The 20,448-nt window shown below is 43.8% G+C and overlaps 1 protein-coding gene across 4 annotated transcripts in view; it reads right to left on the bottom strand.

Annotated features, from left to right (window-relative positions):
* ACACA (acetyl-CoA carboxylase alpha) overlaps positions 1 to 20,448 on the bottom strand; it is an 895,081-nt gene that overhangs the window by 848,978 nt on the left and 25,655 nt on the right. For all 4 annotated transcript variants that reach the window (XM_069226569.1, XM_069226573.1, XM_069226571.1 and 1 more), the window contains exon 2: positions 18,649 to 18,903. In XM_069226569.1, the coding sequence (XP_069082670.1) occupies positions 18,649 to 18,875 (227 nt within the window). In that variant the 5' untranslated portion in view covers positions 18,876 to 18,903. The remainder of the gene's footprint in view (positions 1 to 18,648; positions 18,904 to 20,448) is intronic.

Below are 20,448 nucleotides of genomic sequence, written 5' to 3' on the forward strand. Positions count from 1 at the left end.
TTAGAAACTGCACAATAATACTACCTGCGAAAGGACCTCCTTTGACTAGCGGTTTGAAAAGCCTCGTGACCTTAGCCGGTGTCAGTATCCTTTTTACGTTTTTCTAACATTTGGTTGAACAAATGTTCTTCATCAAAAGGGATATTAAGGTGTTGCACCTCTGGTTTAAATGCAGAGATTTAAAGTTGTGTGTTAGAGAATGAGGATGAATCTGTAGACCTGAAAAAGGCATACATACAACCGTTATTAAAAGAAAACAAAACTAGACCCTCAAGACCCCAACAACTACAGACCTATCACAAATGGACCTTTCCTGGGCAAATTGATAGAAAGAGCAGCATTCGCCCAGATGTCTATTCATTGAAGACAATTCTATACTTTCAGACTTCCAAACTGGATTCCACCCAGGAAGAAGCACTGAATCGGCACTCATAGCAATCTGGGATGATCTTAAAAACACAGTCGACCGAAATGGAGTTGCTGCACTACGTCTCTTGGACCTCTCAGCTGCCTTTGATACAGTTGACCATGGCACTTTAACTCAAAAACTCCACGAAGCCGGCATACAAGGGATTGCTCTCGACTGGATTACTTCCTATCTTCAACATAGATCGAATATCATCCACTCGCCCCCCTTCTCGTCTGAACCCTACCTCACAAAAGCAGGGGTCCCCCAAGGGTCAATCATCTCACCTTTGCTTTTCAACATCTACATGATATCTTTACCAGAACTGATCAATGATTTCCATCTCACATGCTACAGCTATGCAGATGAGACACACATACTTTGCATTAGAATGCCCCAAAAACATTGAAAACTCACAAATCTTCAGTTGCCTCAGAGCCGTTGATCAGTGGATGACTTGGAGCCATCTCAAACTAAATACCTCCAAAACAGAAATACTCATATGTGGTGACTGGAAAAATTATGACCCTCTGTGCGTCAGGCCTGACGATCTCGGACCACCTCCTCAATTATCCAAGGAAGTTACAAACCTAGGAATCACCATGGATTCCAAGTTAACTATAAATGCCCAAGTGGACAAATTAGCACGAACAAGCTTCATCACCTTGAAGACTTTACGACGCATCTTCCCCCACCTCGGATTTCCACACAAGGTGTAAGCTACTATCTCGCTTGTTCTATCCAAACTGGATTATGCCAATGGCCTCTACCATTCATCTCTATCTATTATGAAAAAACTACAACGTATCCAGAATTCCGCAGCCAGGCTACTATTACATGTAAAGCCGCAAGCCCACATCTCCCCTGCCTTGAGACCACTACACTGGTTACCCGTTGCCAGAAGATGCACTTTCAAGCTGCTTTGTATCACCCACAAAGCTATACATGGAACAGGACCGCTTTTTATCAGAAAGAAAATTACCAAATACATCCAACAAAGAAACCTCCGCTCAAGATTGGCACCCCGCCTTAGAACACCACCATACAACAAAAAGACTATAGGTGGGACATCCTTCTCCGTCCAAGCAGCCAAACTAATGAATTCATTACCCCCAACTATAAGAGCCACAGACAACTTTATTGTCTTAAGAAAACTACTCAAGAGTTGTCTCTTTCCTTCATAACCACCATATTCAAACAACTATGAACTGTATATGCCTATGTTGATAAATATGTTTTCAGATTGTGTGTATTTCCATTTATTTATAGTTTCTTTAGAAAATATGTATCACTACTATGTCATAACAATAAAATACACACACACTCTTTAAAACTGTTTGACTAAGTATTTTTTACCCATGGTTCTAATTATGTGTTGTATGTGCATATGTGTGTGTATTCGTGTGTGTGTGTGTGTGTGTGTATATATATATATGTGTGTGTGTATATATATATATATATATATATGTATATATATATATATATATATATATATATATGTATATGTTTCTGTGCTTGGCATGTTTCGTGGATCATTGCATGGCTCCTGGGTGGGTTGTTATACTAGATATCTATGAATTCCTGCTCTCATCTTATCACACTTATCTACTCATCATCATATGTCATGTCTCTATCAAACTATCCTCCATCCCCACTCTGACTCATCCCAAATCCCTTCTACTACTTTAATCTCCTAAATAACTCTGCCTAAGCTCTTCCCTCCGCTTCCACATCTAACTCATCAAACCTCACTCTACTACTGTGACCTCCCACACAACCCTACTAAATTCTTCCGCATTTATCTCGCCCTGCTACTAAGCTCTCCCTAACCCTTCCACATACTCTTCCCTCCTCCAGCCCCCTTTACTCATCCCAAGCCTTTGGGCTGAGTAAATGAAGGATATACTCCCAATTGACACTTCTGGATTTCTTTCCTCCTCCACCTCTCCATTACTCCAGTCAATCTAACTAACAAACTCTCATATCCGCGGCTCAAATTAACTCATAATAATACTAAAACTGTACTCATAATTTCCCGATACTAATCCATCGCTAATTCTTGTTGGGTTCCAGAGTAGCGTGCTACTCATCGAAAAGCGCTTCGACGCCTCGTCAGGGGTAGTAAGCGCTATATAAATACGATTACAATACAATACAATATATACATACTAACAGATTTACATTCTAGCACCCAGGTAAAAAAAATATAGATTTCAACCACTGCAGCCAGGGACCAAGCCCACTGAAGGGGGTCAAACAGAGAATACAGGCAAGCTCACTTGCAGCTTCAATCGTGGAATCAAGTTCCCTGGTAGGTCACAAGATTAGGGGCAGGAACACTGCCTGGTTCAGTATCTAGGGACCAGGCTCATTACCAGGTTCAGAGTCAAGGGACAAGCCACCTGCCATGTTCCAAGACCAGGGGCCACTGCTAGGTTTTGCGATTCAGACCAGATTTAGAGCCAAGGGACCATAGCCTATTACCGGTTTCAGAAATCAGGCCCACTGTCAGATTCAGAGCTTAGGGACAAGGTTTTCTGCCAGGGAAAAACAGACTCGCAAAAAGGACCACTGCCATAGTAATGTATGTGGCAGGTCCACTGTCAAGTTCAGACTCTGCCTACTGCCTACTTCCAAGTTCACAGCCTGGGATTAGACACACTGCCCTATTCCCAGACTTAGGGGTTAATTATCCTTCCAAAGAGCAGATTATATGGGCCAGGCCCTCAGTCAAATGTAGATTCAAGGGAGTCAGGTGCACTGCCAAGGTAAAAATCCAGGGCTAAGAGACAATGCCAAGGTCCCAGCCTGGGGTTTACGTACAGTGCCTAGTTTGCATTCTGTGGAGAAGATACAGTCCCAAACTCACAGCTTTGCAACCAGGCCCACAGCCTGGTGGCCAGGAACATTGCCTAGTTCAGGTTCTGTGGATACGTGTACGGCAATATCCATATAAAACCCCAGTAATGGTTTACTCCTGTTGTTATATGTGTACACGTAGTGACCGGTAGGTAATAAGCCTGCACCAAATGGGTACTGGTGGAGTGTGATTTGTAAAGAGTGGCTCGTTATGCCAGTATTCTGCACTGTCCTACTTCACCAAGGTCTGGGTGCAAGGCTCCCTGAGGTGATATAGGGCAGAAGAGTCAAGAAGCAGGCATCTCAACCCCAACATCCTTTCAGCTATTTAGTAAGGAAAGCTGGCCATACCACAACTACCTCCTAATTGTGCTGGCTTCTTTTTACTGAAGCTGGGGAAGGTCAAATGTGCAAGGCAATTCACTGCCTTCTCCATGGTTAAGTAATCTTTGTACCTCTACGCTAGGGTACGGTGTGCTGTCGGGATGGTTCAGTGAATTAAATGCTCACGTGAACATCTGCTGTGGTCTAAATCCCAGCAATGCACGTTCCAACTTCTGGTCTCCCAACTACAATAAACTGAGTACCATTAAATGGGGTAATAGTTAGAGCTAGTAAGAACAATGCTATGACAAAGCAAAAATGTGGAATAAGGCTCTATATAAAATAAGTTATTATTACAATGCATTGCACTGGTCTGGTCTTGGTGGCATCCAGGCCTGCACGTCAAGTTAACTTGTCATATGCATTAACAATGTATTTATTCAATGTAGTACATTTCTTGAAAAATATTCTAATGTATTGTAACATGTATACAATGCTTAGTACCCCTGTGTGGGGCACTGTAGCGCTTGTCTACATGGGTAGCAATCTACACCATGCATGGTGTTTGGTTCGAAGTGTGTTGTCTTTGTTTTGACCCTGTATGGAAAGTGTTTCCAAGTTGTGCGTGAGGACCACTGAGGTGCGGTTACTGTGTTATGGGACATACTGCTTAGCAGTGTGATGGGTGAAGAAGTGTGAGACAGGCGCACCGTTTATGTTTTTCACTAAACTGGCAGCTTTGAGTAGCTCTGCAGGTCCTTTTTTGGTATTTCTTATGTACCTATTCACTCATCTAGTTACTGTACTGTATTGTCCATTCTGAGAAATGTTGCTTAAAGTTTATGGTCCCGAGAAGGTACAGGTTAATGAGAGAAATGAACTTTATTGTCATCTCAAAAAAGGGTCGCAGTATGTTGCTAGTAGGGACCTACAGTGTGGGACTAATTTACAGTCTTGCTTTGGTCAGCAGTATGTGGCAGGTCTATTCAGTTATTTTGTGCCTATTCAGTTGGTGATGGGTGGTTTATTGCAGTGGACTGGTATAGTACTGGGTGATGGACATGACCCTTAGCAGTTTTGTCTCATGTGAGTGTAACAGTAAGCAGTAAAAGGGAATTATTAAGTAGACTATATGAACTACAATCAACCGTCTGACTGCTGAGTGTTATGGTATTAGTTTTAGTGTGGGTTATATATTGTCTCGTAATTGCATTTTATAGCACTTACCACCCCTGACAAGGTATTGTTGTGCTTCTAAGCTTGGGAGCACGCTGATCCAGGGCAGGTCCCAGGACTGGTGCTTTTCTCTTTTTGGTAGTTATTGTTGGTTATTGAGATTAGTCTTGTGCTCTACAGGAACCATTCCATGCCTTTATTACAGTTTCTATGTGGTAGATTACATTAGTAGGAATTTTAGTGGACTTTTAGTGGGGAAGGGGCACATGAGATTTTAATGCATTGGTTGGCTGTATTACTAGACGTGCTACAGTAGATTAGGTGTTGTTAGGGTGTAGGGTGTGATTTTTAAAGGAGAGGTTGAAATCTTTGAATTTAGGCATGGACAATTTGCAGAGATACAAAAATAAGGATTAATGCTTAAACGTGATCTAGAGTAGACTGTACTCAGAGAGCACAGGCATGCAGAGAATGGAAAGGAATGAGAGATCCATTTGAAAGATGATGCAGTGTTTCTAGGGATATTGTGGAGCCTTTTGAGGCGGCATGCACACCAGTAAAAGGAAATAACATCATTTGCAGGTGTTGCAATATCATTGGAGGCCATGAGAACACCACTATGTACACACACCACCACCCCTGGGTAAATGGTATTAACACATTGCATTTTCTGTGAGCACATTGCCTTTCTAGGAGCATGTTCCAGTTTTCACGCCAAGAATGGCTTTTCCATCAGCATGTTGCCTTTTGTCTATGAGCACTTTGCGTTTCCTGTAGGTATGCTCACTCTTCTAAGGGCATGTTGTATTTTATAAGAAAACGTTGTCCTTATGCACCTATTTCTATACCCATGAGATTGCATTTATGTAGCACCTCCAGCACGTGGCTGCTAGTTTCCTTCTATCTACACACTAAGACAGGAGAGTCCAAAGCAGGACCACGAAGTCAATACCCAAGCCAGATTTTCAGGATTATTTCCGGATAGTTCCACTGTATACATAACGGTCCCTCCTGTGGATATCTAGTAACTCCAACATGGACCCGTATATCTTGGACATAATTTGGACAATCCGCCCTAATGACACCATTAGTATCATGCACTGTATTCTGTTTATTGCAATCTTTAGACATTCCCTAGATTGCTTCCAAGCTCCCCAAAGAGTAACCTCACTATACGAGGCAGCAACAACCTTCTGCGAGGGTGGGAGCTGGGGTGTGAAGGTGAATCTGAAACTCTGTCAGCAAAGTATCAAAATCTGCCTTGTTGGCTATCCTGACATCCCTAAAAATGTCATTCTTGCACGAGCGAGAAGCGTTGAAACAGTTGAAGATAGGATGACGTAATCCTTCAACTTTAGATTGAATTTGTGGCATCCGGCAAATGGCGCGGCGGACGGTGGGCCAGAGTGCATCTTGTGGGGAAGCAGTGCAAGAAGCATTTTCAATTTCAATTTTAGGACTAGGTTTGAAGCACTTTGTATACATTCACCTCTTAGTTTACTTGTCTAAGCAGCAATAGTTTTTTTTAAAGAAAATGAATAATACATTTTTAGAACACAGAACTACTGGAGTCTAATAAATGATGTCATCACTTGAAAACCGTGGATTAAACTTCCTGGGTCCAGCCGTTGGCAATGAAACCTCGTTGCAGTTGATGAATCTGGCTTTTTATGTGGAAGAGTGAAGGCAAGAATATGTATTGGAGGTACATAATTTTGGTGTGAACATTAGCCATTTTAATATTTTAACAAGAATGGTTGATTACTTGAACAACTTTTGGACGGTATGTCAGCTTGATGTAAGAATTTTCAATTCTCAAACATATTCTACATTATGTTCTCTGTTTTTCTTTATTGCCCGCTATGCGCCACTCCCATGCCCTCTTGGCACTCTTGGGTGCCTCAGTACATGCACTGCTGTTGGCTCTTGGCTATACCAAGAGTCAGAAATCCTAAGCCGGAGAGATCATGCAAGCTGTGATCAACCCTCTTGTGAGTGTGATCAGTTGGTCGTGTGTTTCAGGTGCGAGAGGAGGGGGCAGTGCCTCCCTCCCTAAATAAGCGACTTGTGATTTGAGGGTCTATCATCAGTCTCAGCGTCCATTCGTTCCCAGAGCATGTGCCACTGTGATCCCTGTCCTGGTGACTGGGCTTCTGTAGTCACCGATCCATGACCCCATCTAGGTGGATTCGGTCACCAGTGTGGTTCTATGCCCAGGCCCAGTGTGGCTGGTTCCCAGAACACGGCCCCGGCTCTCCCTGCCCAACACACTAACCACAGAGCTCAGCGGAGTAGGGAGTCAGATGGAGACAGAGCCAGTGGACTGCTAGATGCACACACCTGAGCTTTCTCAAGAGCTGAGGACAGGCCTGCCACTTTCCAATACTAGTGCTGCCGGGCCGTGGTAGTTGCCAGTATAGGCCTTTCACTCTCCAGTGCCGCCGGGCCTTAGCTGCCGCCACTATAGGCCTGACCCGAAGCTGCTTACTGCCTAAGATCAGCAGGCTGGGAGCGAATTAGGGATAGAGTGCAGACCACTGCCCGGTTTACTCCAGGGCGTCTGGAAAACTTCCAGAGGCAGTAGAAGAGATAAGCACAGAACCTAACCAGAGATAAATTGAACAACCGAGACACGGCTTATTTTAAAAGTAGGGGGAGAGAGAAGAAAGCTGAAATGAGCAGGACTAATGAATTTAAAGTCAAATATATGTCCCTGCCAGGACAAATATGTAACCAGGGCCAGTCTGCTAGATTGGTGTACACCAAGAATGATGAGGAAAGTTTCAGTCCTTGAGGTGTGTAGGTTGGGGGGGTCGGAGTACTCTATGAAGAGACTTAATTTGGAGAATCTGCATTGTGTTGGACATTTCTAAGACTTGTGATAAACTGGCTAACACCATTTATCACACGCTGCTCATTCCCCAAAACGGCACACGCTGTCTCTACCAGTGCGCCAAGTCGATGCTGGCACCTCTTCCTATCGAGTACTTGCCCAACAATATCTGAAGGCCAGATGACACCAGGTAAATATTACCACATGTCTGCTGTAACAGCCCTGGACAGCACTATCTGAAGCCCCAGACAGTGACCTCTGATAAGATGTGCACTTCCAGTCACCTCATCCCAGTGGTACAATGGCAGCCCCAGTGGGTCCTCACCTCAACCACGTGCTCAAATGGACAGTTTCCTAATCTGTCCCAGAGCCGCTCTCCGTCCATTTACACTGGGTCAGAGCCAAAATATTGCATCAAGCCAAGCAGTTTTTCCTTGATTTAACTCCAAGGTCAATTCTGAACTGCACACAGAAGCAACTATTTCAAAACCTGTGGAAGAGGCACTCCCCATACATAAAGTACAAGCAGGAACTGACAGTGCTAAGAAGACACATGAATGGTAAATGTGCACTATATAACTGGCACTAACATAACATACATGGGAAACAGTCTGTGAGACAGGTAAACTAGCTCAGTGGGATAATGCATCTGCAACAGAACTCTGTAAGGAAGTGCACGTCATATACTTGCATTTTGGTGGAGCTGACTGACTTGGCTATTCTCTTAGGAACTCTGGTGTAAAGCTGTGACACTATGGCAGCAAGTGCCATATCAAATAAGATACTAACATTAGATTTATAGGAAACTAGCTGGCCAAGATGCGGAAACAGAAAGTAGAAGACGTGTTGCTGTTAGAGAGAGCTGCAGCAAAGAAAGGAGGTACAGTTTGCAATTTAATAAACCATTCAAATATAGGTGTATGTGTGCATCTCTTAAATTTATCGCATAGTGACCCACCTTTCATTTTTCTTGAAGTATACAGCCGAATATGAGGACGTGGCTGTGGAATCTCTCATTCAGCTAACAAACAGATCAAACATCCTTCGCGGTGGGAATCAGTAGTGGAAAACTGAAGCACACTGTGTGGCGGTGACAAAGATCTTAGGGTGGACTGCGCTTGACAATGTAAAAAAGAAACTGCGACGTCACTGTGTGACAGGTGCATTACACTTCCCGGGTCCCGCCAATGAGCACAACTCACGAGGCCCTCATCTGTGTGCCAACCTTGTGGCTTTGCAGAGCTACTAATATACAACTCAGTGGTTCTCGCTTTATCTGCGTCACAAACAGGAATGACTGTCTGAAGCCCACCTGAATGTGCACCTGCAGGCTATGGTCTTCACACATGCCAAGAATTCATTAAAGGAAAGTGGGATTTAAAATAATAATAATAATCAGAAGAAAGCAATTCCCCCGTTTACCTCTCTTGAAGCAGAGGCAATTTCAGGCGGGAGGCAGCCAAAACAAAGCCATTGCGTGCTTCAAAATCGGGAGTGTGGCGCTCGAATCGTGTCTATTGGCATGTATGGGTCTTACGCATCCTACGCATCAACTCAGATGCTGATTTGTGAGATCAGACAAGTGAGCAACTCTGAAAGGCCTAATGAGGTCTAACGGCATTGGCCGAGCCAGCCTCATGTCAATCCTAACACAGAAGTATTCATGTTCATCTCCAACATTTATACATTTTTACTGTTGTACCACTTCTCATAAACAGGCATATTTCCCATTCCACTGCCACCTTAATTCTGACACACCATTTGTCTGGCTTTCGAGGTCTATAATCCTTCCATCTTTAGGTGATCAGTCAGTGGGCCACCGACGTTCCCAGTAATAGTACATTTTCAAACTGAGTCTGTTTAGGACTTAAGTTCTAGAGTAGCCCAATGACAGCGGGGTTTGCACCAATTTCCATATTGGCCCAGGTAATATCCTTTCGATCTTTTGAAACCAGACCCAGCAGCTCTCTAGCGTTAGACATTCTAGAACTATATGCTCCCATGATCCAGCCCATATCATGCACCTTGAGCAATTACAATTGGTATTAACATATGAATACTGAAATTCCAATGGTTATGTTATGTATATTTGTAAAGCGCACTGTCATGTGCGAGGGCATGTTGCCTATGGCAGGTTTGTTAAATGAAAATCCAGGTCTCAAGCTTCCTTTGGAATTCAAGAAGAGAGGAGGAGACTCTGATGTAGAATGGGAGGCCGGACCACATAATAGGAGTGATGTAAGAGAATGCCTGCCTCACTGATCTGGTACCGTGCATGGTTGGATGTGTGTGGGAAGAAGTCCTGCTGAGCGGAGTTGTCTAGGAACTTGGTAGAGGGAGATGCAACTGTTCAGGCTGGGAGGCCTGAGTTGAGGGGGGGGGGGGGAGAGAGAGAGAGAGAGAGATGAATCGAGCACACTTGTGTACTAAGAGCCACTGGAGCTCTTTGAAGTGTGGGGTGACGTCAGTTCTGTATGGGAGGTTAAGGATGCGTCTGGCTGCCCATTTCTGGGTGGTTTGTAGTCTTCTAGTGGGTTGTTTGGCAATCGCAGCATAGAGGGTGTTCCCATAGTCGAACTTGCTGGTGACTAGGATGGGAGTGATAGTTTTTCTAGTATCGCTTCGGAGACACATGAAGATCTCCCTCAGCTTCTTTAGAGTGTGGAAGCAGGATGCAGTGAGCGAGTTGACTTGTGCGGTCATGGCCAGTTTGCTGTTGCAGATTAGTCCGAGGTTCCTGGCCTGGGTTCTGGGTGTGGGTTTGATTTTGGCTGCCCACCAGCTGGAGTTTCATGATGAGGGGTTCCTGCCGAAGATCACTACTTCTGTCTCATCTGTATCGATCTTGAGACAGTTGGCTTTTATCCAGTTCGTCATGCAGGCTGTGAACTTTTTTCTTGTTTTGAGGGTCTTGTCGAAGAGGGAGAGTATGAGTTGCATGTCGTTGGCTTGGGAGAGGATGTTGATGTCATGTGTGTGGATGATGTTGGCAAGAAGGATCATGTATGCATTGAAGAGGGTGGGGTTGAGCAATGGTGTGTAATACAATTGAGAAAAGAAGTGATAGATTGAGTGTTGCATAATAGTACAACATAATAATTTATGGATAGCACAGCACTGTATGTTTTATGCCAGCACTTTTCCATTTCTGTTGGATATTATTACATGCATCATTATCTGTATACCTACTTAGTGATGTGTATACTACGGATATCTTCTGCATTTTGCAAAGTCTATTAGACTGCCTGGTCGCAAAGAGTCCCGTTAAAATTAGCCAATTCTGAGTAAAAATCTTTTTTTTTAGCAGCGTACCTCTGGGGGTGAGTTAAACTGAATCAGAATTTGAGAAATGTTTTTTACTGCTCCAGGACTGATTGGATCCACAATGACTGGAATCCCCTTTTCACCCCAGACTTTACCACCCTCACAAATCTCACCAGGGATCACTGAATTGTACTAGACTGGACGCACATCATGATACGTTGAAATTGGAAGATGTTTTCACAGATTATGATACATTTTTATATATTTATACAGAAACTTGTATCTAACTTTCTTGAAGTATTTCAAATGGTCAAACCTAAACCAATATCCCCTGAAATCATAAGGATTAGCCAGGGTTGTTGATACTGCACTGTCTTTGTATCTGACCCATCCTGGATTATATAACTGACATAACTATTCTAAAGTGGCAGTAATATAAACTTTTTTGAGTGTTGGGTAGAGCCTAGTCCTAGATTCTTATGGCTTAAACAACTCTTTTCCTAGACTATAGAGACCTAAGTATGACAACAATAATCTCTTTGGCAAATTCTTTTATGTTATGAGCATCAGGATTACGCCCGGGTCACCCATGAGGGTATCCCATAACTTCACAGGATGTCCAGGCAACTGTCTCCTTGGAGAGGTTATTCAAAGAACCAGGAATTCAACTTACTGTGGATTTCCAGGACTGATGAAGAGGCTCTGACATGGCATGGGAGGTCGTTCCAAGTCCTGGGAGGAGCAACCTCTGGCTATGTCTTTGCGGATGCGGGGTACGTGTGCCAGTGAGAGCCCAGCTGAGCGGAGGTGCCTGGGGGTAGGTGGAAGTGTATACAGCTGTTGAAGAAGATTGGGCTGGAGTTGTGTAGTGCTTTGTATGTGCGTGTGAGAAGTATGAACTAGGAATGTTTGTGTATGGGGAGCCAGTGGAGTGCCTTGAGACGTGGGATGATGTGGAAGTGCAGAGGTAGGTTGAGGATAAGCCTTAGTAAGAACAAACGTTTGAGGTAAGCTGATTCTGCAGAAAAGCCACAAATAATTTTACTAATATCTTATTGATACAAAACTCAATAGCTTAGTACAGGGCAACATCATCTGCATAAAGCGTAATCTTTCTGCCAATCAGGCAAGAAATTACGCTGTTGTCTTGATTCAATAAAGCGCATAAACAAAAATGGCAACAGCAGACACCATTGACTGATGGCACATAGGATTCCAATTGCTTCATTTCACTTTCCATGTATAATTGGACAAGCTCTCACTCCAATACACAATTGAGAGGCTGCCCTTTTTAACTGTGGGGTAGTCTCTAATGCCACCCACAGAAAAATCACAGTTCATCAGGTCAAAAGCTTTTTTAGCATTTAAAAAAATGACTGAACTGCACCTCCCCTCAGATAAATAGTTTTAAAAAAAGGGTATCTGGGCAGATTACTTTAATCTGCAAGTGAAGCCTGTTTTATGTACACTTAGCATGATTTCTAATACTTTGTTAAACAACTGGCTAGAACTTTCATGAAGGTTTTATATTGGGAATGCAAGAGCGCGCATTTACACTTTTATTACTACAGTGCAAAGGTCAAATTCGAGTTTATTATCACAATACAAATTTAACAGGAAAGAAACGTACTGCCTTACATGTAACAATTGATTTATGCATTAAAACAGCACACCTAATTGTTATAAGATTTATCCAATATGATTTTAATGCAAACATGTAATCCCTCGCATCCTGGTTTTGATAAAATGCCTTTGAAACAAGTCCCCATGAAAAAAATACAATGAAATAAACTATATATGGAGTTGCACAGAGAATAATATGCTACTTATTCCTATTTTTGAGGGTGGGAAGGGGCATTAAGACTCACTGGTGGCTTTGCCTCACTTGAATCAACAATGGTAACAAATAGCATACATGGAGAGAGAGAGAGAGAGAGAGAGAAAGAAAGAGGGAGAGTATTACCTAGAGGAGGTCACCAGCAGGTAGTTATAGTTGGGACCTAGTGTCTATAGAAAACAAGTTTTTTACTTTTCTATATCTTTGGCGCTGGTTGATGAATCTTTACAAAATTTTCCAAAACAATTCAACGCTCACTTCAGCTGCCGTCTGGAAAGTTTTGGGGTGATCAGTCAAGCAGGGGCTGAGAAAAAGGGGGTGGGGGCTCAAAACATGTTTTCCCCATGTTAATTCCATAGAGATTTTGAACAGGACTACAGCCCGAACCTGGGGACTGAATTACACCATATTTGACAGAAAGGTAGCTCTTGGTCCAGAAAGCACCCTTTTTGTTATTTAGTGTAAATCTGTTCAGTAGTTTTTGAGATATTAAAGAAAATTCCAATTTGTATATGTAGGGACGCGAAAGCCCCGTAAACCATCCCGATCTCATGTTGAGATCTGATTGGCTGCCAATACTTCAATAAGGAAGTACTGGCACCCATCCCTGAAGAAAAAATAAATAAAAAAAGAAACGGGGCCAGGATAGATGCACCCTGACCCCTTAGCTCTGGGGCCCTGCCCTGCCCTGCCCTCACCCCCCCCCCAAGAATTTTCAAGCAAACACAATTCCACTCCCAGGAAGCACGAGCTGTCAAACAGCTCTTGCTTACTGGGAGTTGGGTGGAGTGGAGTTTTTGTCTGTTTCCCTGCCCGCAGAGATGCAGACAGGTCGCATGCGCCCCACCCCCTCCCTTCCCCCCCAATTCTATAAATAATAGAAGGGCTTCCCCATTTTATTACAATACTGGACAGTTTACTAAAGGGTCCCCCAGTGCATTTTCCGCAGATTTTGGTGACGAGGAATATGAGGACCCTGGTTTGGTGGAGATGTACGTCTTTGTAGTCTCATTGGCCTATCTATAAGAGGGTTCATGTTGTCACAGAATTTTGGAGAAAGACACACGTGTCAAAATCACATTGCTAGATTCACGAAAATGACAGTTCCTCGTGGTCCATAATGCAGCTGTAGTGTAGAATACACACACTAGACATTTACCCAAGGAGTCAGAACAAACTCCACTTGGGTAGATATTTTGTGCAAAATTGTGGACTCTTGTTGGGTAAAAGGGCAGGCCAAAGGCCATGCGCGGCGATGGTTGGATTAACGTATAGTAATTTAATTACTTTACGTTAAGAAAAAAATAGAAATTCACAAAAAAAAAAACAAAGGTTAAAGAGACGTTGTAGTTAGGAAATAGAATTTTAAAAAAGCAGAGAAATTCAGCAGTTATAGTTATTTCAAGTAACTATAACTCGCGGTTTCGCCATCTATTGCTAATTACCACAGATATTACAGCACTCATGACAACTTCTATAACATCATTAAAATATAAATGAAACATTAGTAGTCAAATTATTGACAAAAAACTGTGCATGGCGGAGGCATGAGTAGTTACCTTAGGGCGTGAGTTATAGTTACTTGAAATAACTCTGACTACAACTGCTGAGTGAATATATTACCATGTCCAATTCCTGCCTTTCTTCCTGGCCTCACCAAACGGGATCGGTGCACAGCTCCGGGCGCAGAACCCTTCATTACTTATCAAAATCTAATAGACAGAACGCCAGCACTCCAGACAACTCCAGTGTTTATAATTAATAGCGTTTAAATCCTTCAATAGTAACAATGTAACAGCTTATATCGGCTACACATTTCAACCATTGCGGTCTTCTTCTTAGCCCAAATCTTTAGAGGCCCCACCACCCATAGAAAATATACTGTTTGGTTTACTAAACATAGAAAAAATATTTTAAAAACATATTTTAAAAATAAATAAATAATACTATATAGAGCCATCATATTATTCAAAGAAAACAAGATTAAATATAAAAAGATAAAAACAGTTGGGTCCCACTATGGCACCTCCCCCGGGACACACTGGAGGACCCCGTGTTCCACGAAACACAGAAGACACACATACAACATTACTTTGTGGAAAACCTTCCCTCAGCGTCCATTAGGGCACTGGAGTGGGACAACTTGAAGGTAGTTACCAGGAGTTAGTGCATACAGAGCTAGTGGGGGTTCGTAGAACCTTAGAACGGTAACTCGTCAAAGTGGAAACCTAACTCGCTGACCTTAGTAAACAGTCAGCTACTGATACCGCTGACCCTTTCAGATACACAATAGCGAAGGATGCCAGTGCCTCCCTCCTTGAGTACCTCAGGCACTTTAACTTCGCAGCATACACCACTAGGACACAAAGAGACCAATAAGGCCAGGCAGACAAAATTATGAGTCCGATCCTAGAACTCCAACTTCCTACGGGTGGAGCAATCTATACACAGGAGGCAATCCTTCAAGAATTCCATGCCTACTACGCACATGTTTAAAAAGCTCCCCCAGCAGTACCACATGTAGATATATCGGACTTCCTATCTAGAATCCCACTCCCACAGGTCCCCGCAGGGACTAAGATCACCCAAACACCCCAATAACCGTGCAGGAGGTCAAACAAGCGATAAATTACCTCACATGCAACAAATCCCCAGGTCTTGATGGCCTACCAGTAGAGTACTATTTAACCTTTGCAGCCCAATTGGCCCCGCGTTTGACAGAGATATACGGAGAGAGGCCTTATGTCTAGAGAAGCTCCCTTCTTCACTCCAGGAGTCAGTCCTGGTTTCAATTCCGAAACCAGACTGCGACCCTACCTTGCCTGGATCATACCGTCCTATTGCGATCCTGGGGACAGATTACAAGATCCTGAGGAAGATCCTAGAGAGCAGGTACTCTCATATTGTCCCTCCATTTGTTCACTTGGACCAAAAGGTTTTATCCATGGGTGGAACACCTCCCTAAACATTTGCAGACTCTTTCAGGACCGGGGAAAATACTCATGTACGACTTATCTGGTCCTGGACACAGAGAAGGCGTTCGACATCTATCCTGTGACTATCTTTTCCAAGTTCTACCACAGATGGACATTGGATCATGTCTATCAAAGTATACACAGCTTTTATATACTGAGCCTTCCTCATGGATGCGCCTGGGTCCACTGGTGTCCAACTTATTCCCTGTTGAAAGACAACAGAGGCAGCACTGGGGCATCCTTCTCCAAGACCGAGAGCATGCGGTATTGCTGTATGCGGATGACCTCCTAGTGTACCTTAAGGATGTGACTTCACCCATGGCTCCCTTACATGACACATTCACCACATTTTCTGTGGTCTCTGGCCTCCGGGTGAACTGAACCAAGACAGCGGTCTACCCCCTGTGCCCTAACTAACCACATCGGGACATCAGCCTGGTGGGGGAGACAAGACTGCAATGGTGCCACATGGTAGTTCAGTACCGAGGAGTACGTCTTTACTATACCCCATCTGATCTATCTGAGGGAAACCTTCGCAGGGTGCCTGCAGGAATCTGTTTTCAAATGGCCTTCTGGAAATCCCCCTGCTCTCACTCATCTGCAAGATCGTCCTTGCAAAAATGATAGTTCTGCCACGGTTGTTATTTTACTTTGCTAAACTCCCTCTTATCCTCCCACTCATTCTCTAAAGAATTGGACAATAACCTGGGCTCTCTTATTTGGGGTGCACAATGGCACTGAGTTGCTCTATGGACACTTCAGTAGCCAACAGGGCAGGGGGTCTCGGGCACCCATATTTGAGGCATACTTCCTGGTAGCACAGTTGCTATGGCACTGGACAGCGGGCGCTACATGGGTGAAGCATGCGACGATTATGCCTCAATCACACTAGCCACACTGGGCAACTTCCTATTCCCTAAACACATCCGCCCTCCCCATGGCTCCGACAGGTGTCGATAATGCAGCCCTGGATACTTTGCACCTTTCCCCAAATAAGCCTGCTTTTGCTCCAAACATCCCTCTGGTGGGGCTCCCCAGTTTTACTGGACATTACACTGCAACGTCTTTAGCGCACTGGATGTCTGGCTCCCTCCACACCATCGGAGACCTCTATGCAGACGACCTCCTGGTCCCCTTTGACCAACTGGTGGCAGACCATGGCCTACTAGCTGTACAATTCCTAATATACCAGCAATTGTTAAACAGAGCACGTAATCTGTGGGCAGCAGTGGACACGGAACCATCCACGCTTCTAGTCGTAGGTACCGTGCTCACAATGGGCACTGGCAGATATCTCATCTAATGGATATAAAGGGTTATATGCAACCTCTTCGATTCCCCCCTCTCAACACTCTGGTGTGAGGAGGAAGTCGGTAGGGACCTCCAGGACAAAGAGTAGACCATAACATTGCAACATCTGCAACGAGTCTCCCGCAATGCTAGATTTAAAAACATTAAGTTCTTTCTCCTACACAGGGCATACCTTATCCCCGCCCACTTGAACCATTATTATCCGGCAGCTCAAATTATATGTGCACGCTGCCCCGTCTTGGGGGCCGATCTCCATCATACACTGAGTCACTATTGGCGCACAATCCATACTATCCTCTGGGAGGTAACAGAGTTGACTGATTTGAATACATAGGAGGCAACTGCTCTTGGCATTTTCTATCACAAGGAAAGCCATAAAGTATGCACCCACTTCACAGCTTTAGCATTACTACTGGTGATTCATAAGCTCACACTTCACTAGCGCTCAGCAGTCCCCCACCATTGGAGGCAAGACAGGGAGCCCTACGAAGTGGGGAGCAGCCGAAGATGCTCTCTGTGATGAGGAGGTATGCAGCCTCTCCAAACGACCCAACTCTACAATACTTTCCCATTTCCATCAATACATCCGAGATGATACAAACCCCCCCTGATGGACACTACTACAGATCCCTACCACCACTCACCCAGCACTCTGCAATATACTGGACGTCCCAGCACCTCCCCCACCCACTCTGCTATGGAACAGCTGATTTCCCACAGACCCTAGCACTCTATAGCAGCCCTCCCACCACCACAGTCGCTCTACCAGGTCACGACTCTCACCACCCCTACCCACTCATCCCCTCCTGTTCTCTTATACTAGTTCTCCTTGGTTAATGCTTTTCTTCGGCAGATGACATACCCCTTAGTTATGGCCATGATAAGACCACCTGATATCACTGATCTGTGTATTTTGCAATTTGAGATGTATGCTCTATAATGGCCCTAGGCTGTATGCGTTGTTATTATTCACACCTCCCAATGTGAGTTATGGCAATTTGACTCTATTGTACGTTTATTCTCAATAAAAATTCATTTTTAAAAAGCCAGGTTCGGTGTATGGGGAGACTTCTACAAGGGACAATGCTATTTTAACTGGAGTGCTAAAAGTTCTATTACTATTCCTGGCTACAGCGAATTCTAAGTGATGGGGTTGAGAGCAAAACGAATTACAGACAAAGAAAGAAACTGGAGAGGAAAGACCACCAGAGGCGGTTATTGAAGAAAAGACGGCAAGAGCTGAACACTAAACAGGATGAGTCGAGGGAGGAAATCTGTACAAAAGATAGGCAGAGCAGATAAGAGTAAAGAAAGAGAGAGTGCAAAGAGAGGGAGTATGGACAATGAGTTAAGATGAGGAAGAGGGTGGTCAGTAGGGAAGGATAAGTGATATAATAAGCACTTTATTGTGTACTAAAAACTAGTTTTGCTTAAGTCTTAGTAAGTTAATAGAGTGTGGCACAAGTGCCAATTACCTTATGTCATGCATGACAGCATAAGTCCATCATTTCTTTTTACCCAACAGCGTTCCAAGGATTGTCCTTTCACTTTTACATTTAAAAGTAGAGGCTTAAAAATCCCTTGTGCAAAGTGTGGTTGGTTAAAAATAAATTGTATGTTTGTTTTTAGTGCTTAATAAACTCAGGAAGTATTACCCACGTACCTCATCTGCAGAGCGAGGTTTTCCGGCAGGTTGGATATGCCTAGGTCAGACAGGGTGTCCGAGGAGGCGGAGGAGGGGGAGAGCGACCGCTCCTTGTCCTCCAGCAGATCCACCTTCACCATGCTGCTGAACTCATCCTCCGAGTTGTCCTCTGAGATGGAACCAATGATGAATCGTGAATGGGAGTTTATGTCTAGGACCTTTGGGAGCGGCGAGGAGTCATCCATCACAGTCTAGGAGGCAGAGGTGGTTAACCTGAGGAACAAATAAGGGCCACAGTCAGCAAACAACAGAGGACCATTCTGACTACCAGTGTATACTCATGTGCTGATATGTGGTCGGATTCTAAACTATCATCAGAGCATTCAGGAAACCACTGGTCATTCCATCTTGATAAAAGAGAAAGCAGTGTGCGGGAGTCGCCCGAGGCAGATCCACCAGTGCTAAATTTTCTATGAACACTGAGTAGGTTCACACTAAGGTTCATAATTTCGCCATGTACCACATGTGGATTTTAAAAAGTCTGGCATGGAGCAGGCCATCATGGACCAAAGCTGGACACTTCTGCTGTGGATGGCGCAAAGCTTTTTCATAAAAAAGCCACTAAGCTCCCATGTCTTAGCAGCAGTTCAAGTCTCAAAGAACAGTCCCCTGCCCTTCACATCCTTTCAGAACAGATGCACTTTCCTTCACTTACATAAGTGAAAGTCCGGCAAAGCAATAAAAACAAAAGGTCATTTATCCGTGGACTTTGGGCTACATCTGGCATGAAACAGGAATGCCCATATCCGATGTCTCCTCACCTGAGTAGCTGTTTCTGTATAATGAAGAATCTTTTAGCCTAACGTACAGATGCCAACCCGTATGATTTTGATGTGTAGCTGTGCCTGGCATTACGAAAAACATCTCAATTTCATATCCCAAAAAAATATTACACTCAAAATAATTGCCAAGAAAACAATCATACATTTTGGTGGTGGGTGTATACAGGCATTATCTACACAGGCATGTGGGAGGGTGTGGTGAGCATCACCTTCCTGCCCCCCAATAAAATGGTGACAAACTTAATAAAATAAACTGTGCCAATTGTTTCTTGATAATGGGATCGAGGTAGAGGGTTTGTTTATTATCACACAGATCCATCCTACAGCACTCTGGCTTCACGCAACAAAAGGAATAAATAGGAAAATGGCTGTGGAACGCCGGTTTTGGGGGGCATTGCTCGGTCATTAAAAAGTTCTGGTATAAGGAGACCAATTTAATTCTGGCTTCCTTCCTTGTTCTTCATGCTTACATTGCTGTTTCTTTTCTCCTACCTACAGCTCTGGATTGCAAATGTGAACTCAACCATAACTATTGGGAACAGGGTCTAGTTTTACACAGAGACGAGATGTGTCCCAGTGGTAAGATGTCAACTTTGGAACCAGGAAACCTGTGTTTCACTTGAAGAAATCTGGCCAGATTCACAAAATGTAATCATCTTCCTGTGTCACAGCACTTTTATTGGAATGTTTTATTTAGACATAAATGCCACACAACTTGCAACTGACCACCACTATATATTAGTTCCTGCTTAAAAAGTGTGAAGCAGTGTCACGAGCAGATGCCTTCACTAGTACCTTCCACAAATATTAATTTGTTGGGCAAAGGGCCCGAGTACTGCTGCTCGGGAAAATCTATCTAGGTGCAGCTCCTGGCTTCACCTTTCAAGCCACAAACCACTAAGTCTGAAACGTTCACTATAATTGTAGCAAATTCCTTACCTTCATGACATCATATCCTCATTAACCTTCTCAGACT

This window comes from Pleurodeles waltl, chromosome 3_2, assembly GCF_031143425.1.
Source record: "Pleurodeles waltl isolate 20211129_DDA chromosome 3_2, aPleWal1.hap1.20221129, whole genome shotgun sequence".
Taxonomy (NCBI): domain Eukaryota; kingdom Metazoa; phylum Chordata; class Amphibia; order Caudata; family Salamandridae; genus Pleurodeles; species Pleurodeles waltl.